This window comes from Hemiscyllium ocellatum, chromosome 35 (genome assembly GCF_020745735.1).
Source record: "Hemiscyllium ocellatum isolate sHemOce1 chromosome 35, sHemOce1.pat.X.cur, whole genome shotgun sequence".
Taxonomy (NCBI): domain Eukaryota; kingdom Metazoa; phylum Chordata; class Chondrichthyes; order Orectolobiformes; family Hemiscylliidae; genus Hemiscyllium; species Hemiscyllium ocellatum.
In genome coordinates this window covers 8,840,803-8,853,097 of record NC_083435.1, presented here as the reverse complement: position 1 = coordinate 8,853,097, position 12,295 = coordinate 8,840,803, and the positions used below count along the sequence as shown (strand labels likewise).

At 40.8% G+C, this 12,295-nt stretch overlaps 1 protein-coding gene across 1 annotated transcript in view; it reads right to left on the bottom strand.

The window, feature by feature from the left end:
- The window catches only part of LOC132832944 (butyrophilin subfamily 3 member A1-like), a 72,710-nt gene extending 60,625 nt beyond the window's left edge, over positions 1 to 12,085 (bottom strand). The window contains exons 1-2 of the mRNA XM_060851188.1: positions 11,788 to 12,085; positions 3,105 to 3,221 (exon numbers count right to left, since the gene is read on the bottom strand). Of these exons, the coding sequence (XP_060707171.1) occupies positions 3,105 to 3,221; positions 11,788 to 12,085 (415 nt within the window). The remainder of the gene's footprint in view (positions 1 to 3,104; positions 3,222 to 11,787) is intronic.
- Between the last annotated feature and the right edge of the window lie 210 nt (positions 12,086 to 12,295).

Here is a 12,295-nt window from a genome sequence, read left to right as displayed (position 1 = left end):
CTATGTTCATTTTTGCAAATAATTTGATGATGTACATATGTTAGCTATAATTCCTGCATAATAATTATAATTGTTGGATATATACATATATATTATGCACATATAGTTAAGGGGAGTAGTAAAATAAAGGGTGACAGGTATAAAGAGAGAGAGAGAGAGAGAAGGGGGGGTGGGGAGAGAGAATGAGAGACTGAGAGAGAGGACCGTGCACAAGACCATGTATGTGTAACACTGCAATAATTCAGGGCAAATGTAAGAAATACATAACTTTATTTTAATTTATGAAAGGCTGCTGCTAAATTAGATAAATTAGGACAAACACCACAAAAGGTATGAGAAAAGATTCCATGTTTTCCATGGGAACATCTTGATTTTTGATTTAAAGGATTCAAGGATTTAAAGGGTTGCAAATGTGTTGCTGGTCAAAGCACAGCAGGCCAGGCAGCATCTCAGGAATAGAGCTTTGACCAGCAACACATTTGCAGCTGTGATCTCCAGCATCTGCAGACCTCATTTTTTACTCAAGGATTTAAAGGGACCACACAACTTCTTCCCCTTGTCACCAGTATTGCTCCTGATTGCTGGGATCAATGTTTCTGGATACTTGCCGTTATGAAGTGAATCCCAGGAAGAGAGTCTCTGTCATGCCACCTGTTATCCTCTGGATTCAGTCATTGCCCCGGCCCTCTTTCCGACTTACAACAGATATTCATCAGAACCCTCACTTTTACCAACAAACTCTGAACAATTCTCTTCAAGTTCAAGTTCCTCATCCCCATCTTCTCTCCTGTCTACTTTTCTTCACTTTATAACTTTCTAATTTCTAATGAAGTTCTGATGAAGGGACATTCGACCTGAAATGTGAGCTCTGCTTTCTCTCCCCAAATGCTGCCATACCTACTGAGTTTTTTCCAGTAATTTCTGTGCTTATTTCTGATTTCTAACATCTGCAGTTCTTTGGTTTTTAATCAGAAAGAGAATACAACTTCAATGTATACAATGTTCATTGTAACTATCAATTGAGAAGATCATTCTAATTACTCCAGCATTGTCTATGATTAATATTAAACCTAACCAATACAATCTCTCCAGATTTGCAAAAATAAATTGTATGTTAATATTGATAAAAGCCAATCATTCTTAGTTTTCACAGAATAATGACCAGAATTATGAAGTCAACTTCTCAATCTCATTTGTAAAAGCAACTCCAGAGTACAGTTGAAGAGAAATGGCAATTGACTCATAAAATTATTGTTAATCAATGCCTGATACATTATTCCCAATGTAATAAAAATCTTGTTTGTTAAAACAGAATGGACTGTCTGAATCCATGTAAGTAACAGCATTGGAGGGCTTTTGGAGATTGTTTCAGCAGATCCTTACCATTTGCCGAGTGCTGAATCACAAGCAGTAAGAAACACAACATGGTGGACATCGTTCATCCTGAGATCTCATCAGAAGAAGGATTACCTGAGAGGGAGAGAAGTGACAGTCTATTTATTTGTCACCAATATCACGGTACATCAACAGTGTCCTCGTACCATCTTACAACGCATAGATCAAATTTTGTGTTTGTGTTCTATCCTACAAACATTTGGTGTGTATTATTATTCTTTTCCTTTTTTTACTTCTGCAATTTCTCTGAACCTTTTCACAAAATACTCTGATTGATAAGCATCTAGAGAATAATTCTGAAATAAAGTAATTCAAGACTTGAGGTTTGACATGAATGTTTGTCAGTGGGCTGTACTTGCTGCCCTCAGGATTGGGTGCCCAACAAGAACTGAGCCTTAAAGTATGGAGATCTGTACACTGTGCCGTTAAAATATGCTGTGGCCAGGCTGATAAATGAATGCACACTATTTCAGATATTATGACTGGCAAACCTTCATTAGTCATAGACAGTCAGAGAGTCATAGAGATGCACAGCATGGAAACAAACTGTTTTGTCCAACTACTCCATGCTGACCAGATATCCTAACCTAATCTAGACCCATTTGCTAGCACCCTGACCATAGCCCTCTGAACCCTTCCTTTTCATATACCAATCCAGATGCCTTTTAAATGTTGTAATTGTATCAGCTTCCACCACTTCCTCTAGCAGCTCATTCCATACACACACCTCTGTCTGCATGAAAACTTGCCCCTTAGGTCCCCTTTAAAACTTTTCCACTCTCACCCTAAATCAATGCCGCCTAGTTCTGGACTCCCCTGCCCCAGTGGAAAGACGTTTTCTATTTACCCTATCCGTGCATCCCATGATTTTATAAACCTCTATAAGGTCACCCCTCAGCTTCTGATGCTCCAGGGAAAACAGCCCTAGCCGACTCAATCTCTCCCTATAGCTCAAACCCTCCAACCCTGGTAACATCCTTGTAATACTTTTCAGAACACTTTCAAGTTTCACAATATCCTTCTGATAGGAAGGAGACCAGAATTGCATGCAACATTCTAAAAGTGGCCTAACCAATGTCCTGTATACCCATGACATGACCTCCCAACTAAAGAATGCTCAAGTAAATGCTTCTTTTTAAAGATGTTTTAGAAAACACTTGTGATTATTAAATCCATCCTGTGCAAGATGATTAGATTATCATACCCAAGGATTGATTAAATGTTTTTCACACTTTTATTGTAATTTAATTGTTTTGCTCAGAGCTGCAGCCAAAAACAGGCCTTATTCCTTCTCCATCGCTGTAAAGTAGGTGGAGCAGCCACCTTAGAAAGGTTAGTGGCCAATCTTAAAAACTGGCTTCACCATATTTACAATGGCATAAGAGACCATTCAGCCCCTCAAATACATACTGGCTCTTTGATTGAGCTCGACTATTTGCTCTCCTTTCCCCTTTCAGCCCCACATATTGTCTTATTCCCTGGCAACTGTAGAAACAGCTCAAACTGAGAAGGAGGCTTCCATTTTAAATTGTTTACCTTTCTCATCTGAGCGAGTGAAATAAGGAAAACTACATTCCATCATTTTAAAACAAATACACTGACTCTGAAATTGTACAATTTTTGAAAAAAATGAGAGAGAGTAATTGGAACCCAGTGACCTTTTCTAATATTCCAGAAGCACTTCTGAGACTGGCTCAGTCTAGAGTTACCTGATTCTTGAAACTGAACGGTGGTGATTGTAATGCACAGCAGCTCACCTCTTGTGCCCGGAGCGTCTCGCAAGAAATTCATTCTCTTCTCTGGTAATAAAGGCACGAAGCGAGCTCCTGCCCGTTACAATCACGACATGAACAGTGCAAGAAAATCATTCAAAGAAGAAGCCCAATTATTTCAGCTTGATTGAGGGCAATTGTTTAACATGCTTGAACTTAATTAAACCCAAACTAAGCTTTAGCTTCTGTTATCAATCAATTACAACCTGCCTCTCAACAATATGCTTCTGGCATTCAAAACTTTGAAAGCAGTTGAATAAAACTAATTTCAATTTAGACAAATATAGTTGAATCATGTGAAAATTTAAATAATGAAGTAAATGTAAAGACCACATAGTTTTTGAAATATAGAAGTGTGTCAGAATATGAAGAAGGCAAAGACAAAGCAGGAGAACAAGACCCAGAAGATATAGGAGCTGAATTTGCTCCATCTTTACTGACTCCTTAAGTCCATTCCATATTTTACTTTCGTAATATTTTGGTATTACGAGCAAATTTAGCAACTTGGATTCAGTCCCTTCATTCCTGATGAAGGGCTCTGGCCCGAAACGTCGAATTTCCTGTTCCTTGGATGCTGCCTGACCTGCTGTGCTTTGACCAGCAACACATTTTCAGCCTTCAGTCCCTTTAGCCAAGTTATCGATATGTGTTGCTAAAATGTTTCTCAATCACATTCTCCTGCCTTCTCCCCATTACCTTTGATCACAGCACCTCTGCTGCCAGACCTGTTAGCATTTCTCCAAGAATTTTGGTCTTTTGTTCATTTCAGAGCCCCAGCACCCACAGTTCTTTGTTTCATTTCACAAAGAGCTATTTTCAGCTTTGTGTTTCTGACAAGATTATCTACATATCAGGTAAGTACAGTGAGAAACCTTGGGGATTTAAACATTGCCCAGATACAAGACAGATTCCACTTTGTGTTTTTCCAGGAGACCCTCTCAATCCATCAGGCAAAATCAAAATAATTAACCCAATGGCACTGGCAGAGCAGACAATCTCAGGTTCAATATCTACATGCAAATATAGATACGGACATACAAATCGGGAGCAGGAATAACCAACTATGGTCTCAGCTGCAGGTTCCTGTCAGATGTCCAGAAGACTCTGACTCCCTTGCCCTCTGATGTGCCGAGTAAGTCACCCAGTTCAAGGACAGTAAACAATAGACAACAAAGCATGACCTTTCCAGCAACACACACAGCCCAGGAAAGAATAAAAGGAGACACCTTCTTTTCAGATGTTGTCTCCTTGTTCTAGCCTCTCCCACAAGGAAAATCTTCCTTTCACCAACCCTCCAATAAATTACAAACAAACCTTCAATGATACAAGAAGGTTACTTTTCATTCTTCTAAATTTCCAAATGATTCAGGCCAACCTTTTCCTTCAAGTAACTTGTTCACACCAGGATCATTTGTGAGAACCTTCAACAGACTGCTTTGAATACAATTATGTTGCTTCTTCAATAAAATGACCAAAACCAGAAGTAGTTATCTCAAGGTGGCCTCACCAATGACCCATATAAATGTAGCAAAGCATCCCTACTTTTATATTGCATTCCCCTCGCAATCAAGAACAAACATCCCATTTCTAAATCATTGCTAATCATTTGTTGTGCCGATACATTAACTTTTGGTGCTTGATGCACCAAGACACCCAGATCTCTCTGTTCCAAAATGTTCTGCACTGTCTCACCATTTAAATAAAATGTTGCTTGTCTCTTTTTCCCGCCAAAACAGACAACTTCACATTTTTTATACTTAATCTGCAAACTTTCGATCCATTAACATAACCTTTCCACATCTATTTAATGACTCCTATAATTGCTTCCACATTTTACTTTCTTACCTATATTTCTATCACTCACAAATTTAGCAACTTTTCATTTAGCCCTTTCATCCAAATTATCAATATAAATTGTAAATAGTTGAGGTTCAGCACTGATTTCTTGGGCATTTCTTCATTACAACTTACAATCTGAAATGACACGTGTACATCTATGATTCCTGGTAGCTAACCTGTACTATCCATCCGACGTGTCACCACAACAACTTTAGCTCTTATTTTATGCTGTAACCTTGTGAAATGTCTTCTGAAAATTGAAGTACACAGAGCCACAGGTCTCTCTTTATCCCCATGGTTTGTTACTTCCTTAAAGAATTCAAAGATCAGAAAGCAGCCTATGTGTGGAGCAGCAGGAGATGGGAGAAGTTTCTAAATGGGTATTTTGTATCAGTGTTTACTGTTGAGAAGAATATGGAAGATAGAGAATGTAGAGAAATAGATGGTGACATCTTGAAAAATGTCCATATGACAGAAGAGAAATTGCTGGATGACTTGAAATGCATAAAAGTGGATAAATCCCCAGGACCTGGCCAGATGCACCATAGAACTCTGGGAAGCTAGCGAAGAGATTGCTGGGCCCCTTGCTGAGATACTTGGATCATCAATAGTCACAGGTGAGGTGACGGAAAACTGGAGGTTGGCTAACACATGGTGCCACTGTTTAAGGAGGGTGGTATGGAAAAGCCAGTGAACTATAGGCCGGTGAGCCTGACATTAGTGGTGGGCAAGTTGTTGGGAGGTCATCCTGTGGGACAGGGTGTACATGGATTTGAGATTGCATGGCTTTGTGCAGCAGAAATGATGTGTAACAGACTGGGAGGAATGTGCGGCAGGTCAGTGTCACTGTGTAATAGACTGGGAGGAGGGTGCAGCAGGTCAGTGTCAATGAGTAACAGACTGGGAGGAGTGTGCGGCAGGTCAGTATCACTGTGTAACAGACTGGGAGGAGTGTGCAGCAAGTCAGTGTCAATGAGTAACAGACTGGGAGGAGTGTGCGGCAGGTCAGTGTCACTGTGTAACAGACTGGGAGGAGTGTGCAGCAGGTCAGTGTCACTGTGTAACAGACTGGGAGGAGTGTGCAGCAGGTCAGTGTCACTGTGTAACAGACTGGGAGGAGTGTGCAGCAGGTCAGTGTCACTGTGTAACAGACTGGGAGGAATGTGCAGCAGGTTCCTTTTAGTCACTCACCAAACCTCGCAGTATCTCTATACAACCACCTGCTGAAGGAGCAGTGCTCCGAAAACTAGTATTTCCAAATAAACCTGTTGGACCTGGTGTTGTCTGATTTTGAACTATCTCTAATCAGTTTGTATCTGTCTCATAACGGGTCTCTCCTTTTGGTTTTGTTTCATTTGCAAATGTATCTGCATTCATTTTCTCCAAGTCATCAATATATTTTGATCACAGTTGCAATCCCAGCTCTGTACTTTGTGGCACTCTACTGGACATGAACTTGAAAAATAACACACACCAATATACTTCCTCGAACACCGTGGACTCTTCTCATATTACTTTGACTTTTGAGATGTAACTTGTTGAATACTCTCTGGAAGTCCAAACACAACACATCGACTGGTTCTCCTTATCCACTGGTGGCTGACACTTCCTTGAAAAATGCTAGTAAATTAGTCAGACATGATTTCCCTTTCATCAAGCCAAGCTGACTCCATTCGATTAGGTTACAATTTTCCAATTCTGTTGCTATTACTTCCTTAATAATTGATTCTACCTTTTTTTCCAATAAAAGCCTGCAGTTCCCCTCTTTTTACCTCCCTTGTTTAGAATATATTTGTTTTTTCACTGGAATGAAATATCCAAGCAAAGGTTGCATGGGTGAGGTTTGCAATGTATTGAGTTCATGAGGTGGAAGGTTGCTCCTCTGATCATATTTAAAATAATAAGGAATTCATAAACATAAACAAAGCAAAATCAATCCAGAAGGAAACATGATCTTAAAGCAAAGTAGAGCTGACATTTAGGACTGAAATCTGGAGTTGTTTCTCCCACAAAGAGTTCTGGAACTTTCCCCAAAAGCTTCTTCTGAGTAATGGTAACATTTCTATACTGAGCTTGTATTTGTTTGGTAAGAGTACTGATTAATATGAAGCAAAAGTTGAGTAAGTAGTTGAGATACAGATCATCAATGATCTAATGGAATGGACAAACATGAGTAGCTGATTGTATTAATCCTGTTTATGTGTTAAATGAAACAAAACATTCTTCATAAGCATATGATGCACTACATTTAACATTATAAATATTCCTGACTGAGAAAAAACATGGGCGGGAGAAAAGAACCACAGTGCGATTCCTATGCAGTTGTTTTTTCCAGGATCTATGGGAGCAGAGAACCAAATAAGAAGTCACCTGAACATGAAACAGAAGACTCAAGTTTGACTGTCTGCTCCAGGTACTGTGTAAAACCATTTTAACGTTTCCAATCAAAAATCAAGAACCTGCCCATCTCCTGGAATCCAAAGGTCTGGCAAAGATAAACGAGAATCGCAAGGTTTTATAGGTGTATTAACAGGAAACAGGTTATAAAAGAGGAGTGGTGGGACTGATAAGGAGTCAAAATGGAGAACTGTTGGTGAAGGAAAAGATAAGATTGAGGTTTGAAATGAGTATTTTCTGCTGTTCATCAAGAAAGTGGACTTTAATGACTCGAGTGAAAAAGATTTTCGGGATATTAGATAACGGAATATGAAATAAAATGGAGCAGTAAATATGTAAAAGGAGAAGTCACCCAGTCAAGATGAGGTTTGGTTTACACTATTTAGAGATGTAAAGGTGGAAATTGGAGAGTTGCTGATAGACGTAGACCTGATTCCCAAAGACAGAACGATGGCAAATGTTTTACCCTGTCCTTTTTATTCACAATGGAATATGGAATTTGCTGACTGGGCCAGCATTAATTGCCCATTCCTAGTTGCCCTTGTGAAGATGATGGTGAGCTACTGCATTGAACAGCTGCAGACCATGTAATGTTGGTCAACCCAGAGTGGTTTTCCAGGATTTTAACCCAGTGACACAGATGGTACAGTGATACATTACCAAGTCAGGGTGGTGAGTCATTTGAAGGGAAACTTGCAGATGATGGTGTTCCCATGTATCTGCAGATTTTGTCATTCTAGATGGTAGAGGTTGTGGGTGTGGAAGGTGCTGTCCAATGAGCATTGGAAAATTTCTGTATTGTATTTTGTAAATAGTACATGCTAATGCTATTGAGCATCAGTAGTGGAAGGAATAAATGTTTATGGGTGTGGTACCAATCAAATGGATTGCATTGTCCTGGATGGTGTCGAGCTTCTTGAGTGTTGTTGGAGCTGCCACTCAACATGCAAGTGGAGAGTATTCCATCACACTCCTAAATTGCATTTTGTAGATGGTAGACAGGCTTTGGGGAATCAGTAAGAAATCCAATTGAGTTTCTGATCAATGGTAACCCCTAGAATGTTGATAATCGGGAATTCAGTGATCATAACATCACTGAACATCAATAGACAATAGACAATAGGTGCAGGAGTAGGCCATTCTGCCCTTTGAGCCTGCACCACCATTCAATATGATCATGGCTGATCATCCTTAATCAGTATCCTGTTCCTGCCTTATCTCCATAACCCTTGATTCCACTATCCTTGAGACTCTATCCAACTTTTAAATGAATCCAGAGCCTGGGCCTCCACTGCCCTCTGGGGCAGAGCATTCCACGCAGCCACCACTCTCTGGGTGAAGAAGTTTCTCCTCATCTCTGTCCTAAATGGTCTACCCTGTATTTTTAAGCCGTGTCCTCTAGTTCGGCACTCACTCATCAGCGGAAACATGTTTCCTTCCTCCAGTGTGTCCAATCCTTTAATAATCTTATATGTCTCAATCAGATCCCCTCTTAGTCTTCTAAGCTCAAGGGCACACAAGCCTTGTCAAGGGACAATAATTGTTTGATTTTCTCTTGTTGGAAGTTGGTCATTGTCTGGCACTTGTTTGGCAAAAGCTTTACATGTCACTTATTAGCTTAATATTGTCTAGGGGTGTTGCTGCATTTCAACATGGATGCTTCGGTATCTGCGGATTTGTGAACAGTTCTGAACATTGTACAAACATTGGCAATCAAACCCACTTCTGACCTTAAGATGGAGAGAGGGTCACTAGGAAGCAGCTGAAGATTGTTAGGCCTCGGATACTATACTGAAGAACTCCTGCAGAGATGCCCTGGAGCTGAGATGACTGACCTCCAATAATCATAACCATCTTCCTAAAAACCAGGTCTGACTGCAACCAGGGGAGAGTTTTTACCCTGATTCCCATTAACTCTGGTTTTGCCAAGGCTCCCTAATACCACGCTCAGTTTCATAAGGAAGGGGTGAAGAATAAACTTGATGATTATCAGCCAATGTGTAAAGGCTGAGAAAGCTTGTGAGAAACAATGATATGTGTTACACCTGACTGGGGTATTGAGCTCAACACCAGGGCCTGCTATTCCCAGAGTCTGGGGTATTGAGCTCAACACCAGGGCCCGCTATTCCCAGAGTCTGGGGTATTGAGCTCAACACCAGGGCCCGCTATTCCCAGAGTCTGGGGTATTGAGCTCAACACCAGGTCCTGCTATTCCCAGAGTCTGGGGTATTGAGCTCAACACCAGGTCCCGCTATTCCCAGAGTCTGGGATATTGAGCTCAACACCAGGTCCCGCTATTCCCAGAGTCTGGGGTATTGAGCTCAACACCAGGTCCCGCTATTCCCAGAGTCTGGGGTATTGAGCTCAACACCAGGTCCTGCTATTCCCAGAGTCTGGGGTATTGAGCTCAACACCAGGTCCCGTTATTTCCACAGACATCATTAAAATTAAATATTATTTAAAGGTAAATGAAATTCCTCAGTTAACCAGTTTTTTAGATCCAGATTGACAGGAAGCACAGACCAGGTTTCTATACTTAACAAGAATTACAATTTCTTATAAATAAATAGTTTCCAGCTACAGTTAAAAAGTTATGAACCTTCAACATGTAAATCTGCTGGCTGAAACTCCAACCCACTTATAAAACACACACACAGACCTCAATTTAAAAATGGGTATTATGGGCATAGGATAAGCCTGTGAACACAGTTCAATTGTTTCAATTCATAACATCCACAGAGATGGTCTTTTTGGCTTGTCAGCGTGCTGCCCCATGCTTCTCCTTCTCTAGACACTGTCACTCAGTTAGAGAAGGTACAGGGTGGCTGGTCCACACACAAAATGTCTCTGGCTGACTGGTTACGTGCCACAGCTTACAGCAACCACTGATGAGAGACTAACCAGTTTTCTTCGGTTTAAAGTGTTTTTTACAGCAGAGAAAAGAAACAGCAATCCGATTGCTTCTGTCAAAATATTCTGTCCAGCTATCCTGACATTGACAGGCTAAAGGCCTTTGTAACTGATAACTGGTCACTTATCCAGCTACATGGTTGTCAGCCAAAGTCTATTGGTATAGACCCCTTGGCTCCAGGTCATCTACAAACTAGGCTTCTCATTCTGCTTGAACAAGCAGCTGTGTAAACAATGCTTTCAATCTCATACTTGTTTAAAAAAAATGCAACAACCCTTCAAAAATCCTTCATTTTTAAAACAATTATTTTCCCATTTTAATCCACAATCAAAACAGAAAATTAAAAAGATTTGGTCCATCCATTTGGACGAAGAATTCATGGCCATTGGGCAAGCATGGACGAATAAAGAGAGAGCATGGATTTAAGAAGTTTAACACAATTGAGATTATTAATGAGGTCACATGGACATTGACGTGTCCATCAACTCTCAGACAACAACTTACAAATGAACAAAGAAGCTTCTCAGAAAATTTTAATGATATGAAAGTATGATGACCTCCATGGTCTCCTCCAAGCCATAAACTATTCTGATGATGAACTATTTCACTGTTCTTTCACTCTCACTGGGTCAAAACCTTAGTACTCCCACCCAAACAGTATTGTGGGTGCAACTGCTCCCCAAAGACTGCAGGTTCAAGATGGTAGCTCATCAGTAACTTTCGAGGGCAATTAGGGATGAGTGATAAATGCTGGCTTAGAATGACACCCCCTCCATCGCATGAACAAATCATTAAAGAGAATGCAGTAGAGGTACAAAATTATCAAAGCGATGGAACACGTTTGTGTTTTGGGAAATAGCTGTTCTACAGACTTGAGCTTTTGCTTCCCAAGTTTCTGTTCCTGAAATGCATTAATGCCTTCAATGAAGAATACTGGCTACAGTTTCACAACATGCAGTTGGCAGAAAACCTGAAAGAGCAATAAACAGGAAGGAAAACAGAAATAGATTTCAAGAGCTTACAAGCAGACTTATTGAATGGCCACATGACAGATGAAACTCAGTGGAGACAATTCTGGGGCAGTTTGGGCTTGCATGCTTCTGCCAGGTCACTGCATGCAGGAACACATGTACATCTCATGCATCCTCCAGTAAGATGGCAAAGGAGTAGGGCTTCTGAGCCCGGGGCCTGTCTGCTCCATCCACCTTGCTTTTCATTTTGTTTCATTTCTTTTCCTTTTTTACTCTTCGCTCTCTTGTTTTCTTTCTTCTATTTTATTTTACTTGGCTCTTAGTAAAAACCTTGGTCCCGGTTATGGCATCAGTGACGGTGAGTGGGCCCAGTAGCATGGACTCATGGCAGCATCCCCAGGGGCAGATTTGGGTTCTTGCTGGTGCTTCTGTATTGGTGAGGCAGTCCTAGCACTGACGTGCTGCTGTTACTGCTGCGGTGAGTTTGGGTTCCCGGTAGCACCTGCATGCAGCACAGTTTCATGGAGGCAGGCGGCAGAGACGAGTCTGCGCCCAGACCTGATGGAATAAGCAGCAGCTTTATTGGCAAGCTGGGCCCAAAGCAGAGTCATGGCAATGGTCAAATTGAGTTTGGGCTGATTCAATACTCGGCTGCATTGGTAGCACCTGCACTTGCAGGACCAGTGAGGACTCAGTGGCAAGGTCACTGGTGGAGGCGAGATTGCACTGAAGAGCGGTGACTTTAGTTCCAGGGCTGGTGCTGTGGCAAAGGGGACACGTACTTGGCCACTAGGGTCCATGGCCTGTGATGGAGCACTTCACAATAATGACTGTAAATTTGAACACTTTTTAAAATTTATTCATTTTTCTGCTTTTATGTTCGATATTTTGGTTTATTTTTCTGTGTTTAAAGATAGCGCTGGAAAATTATGATACTGTATTTCGTAACAAGATACAAGTTACAATAAAGAAATCAAATCAAATAAGCATCTACATTGGATATGACTTAT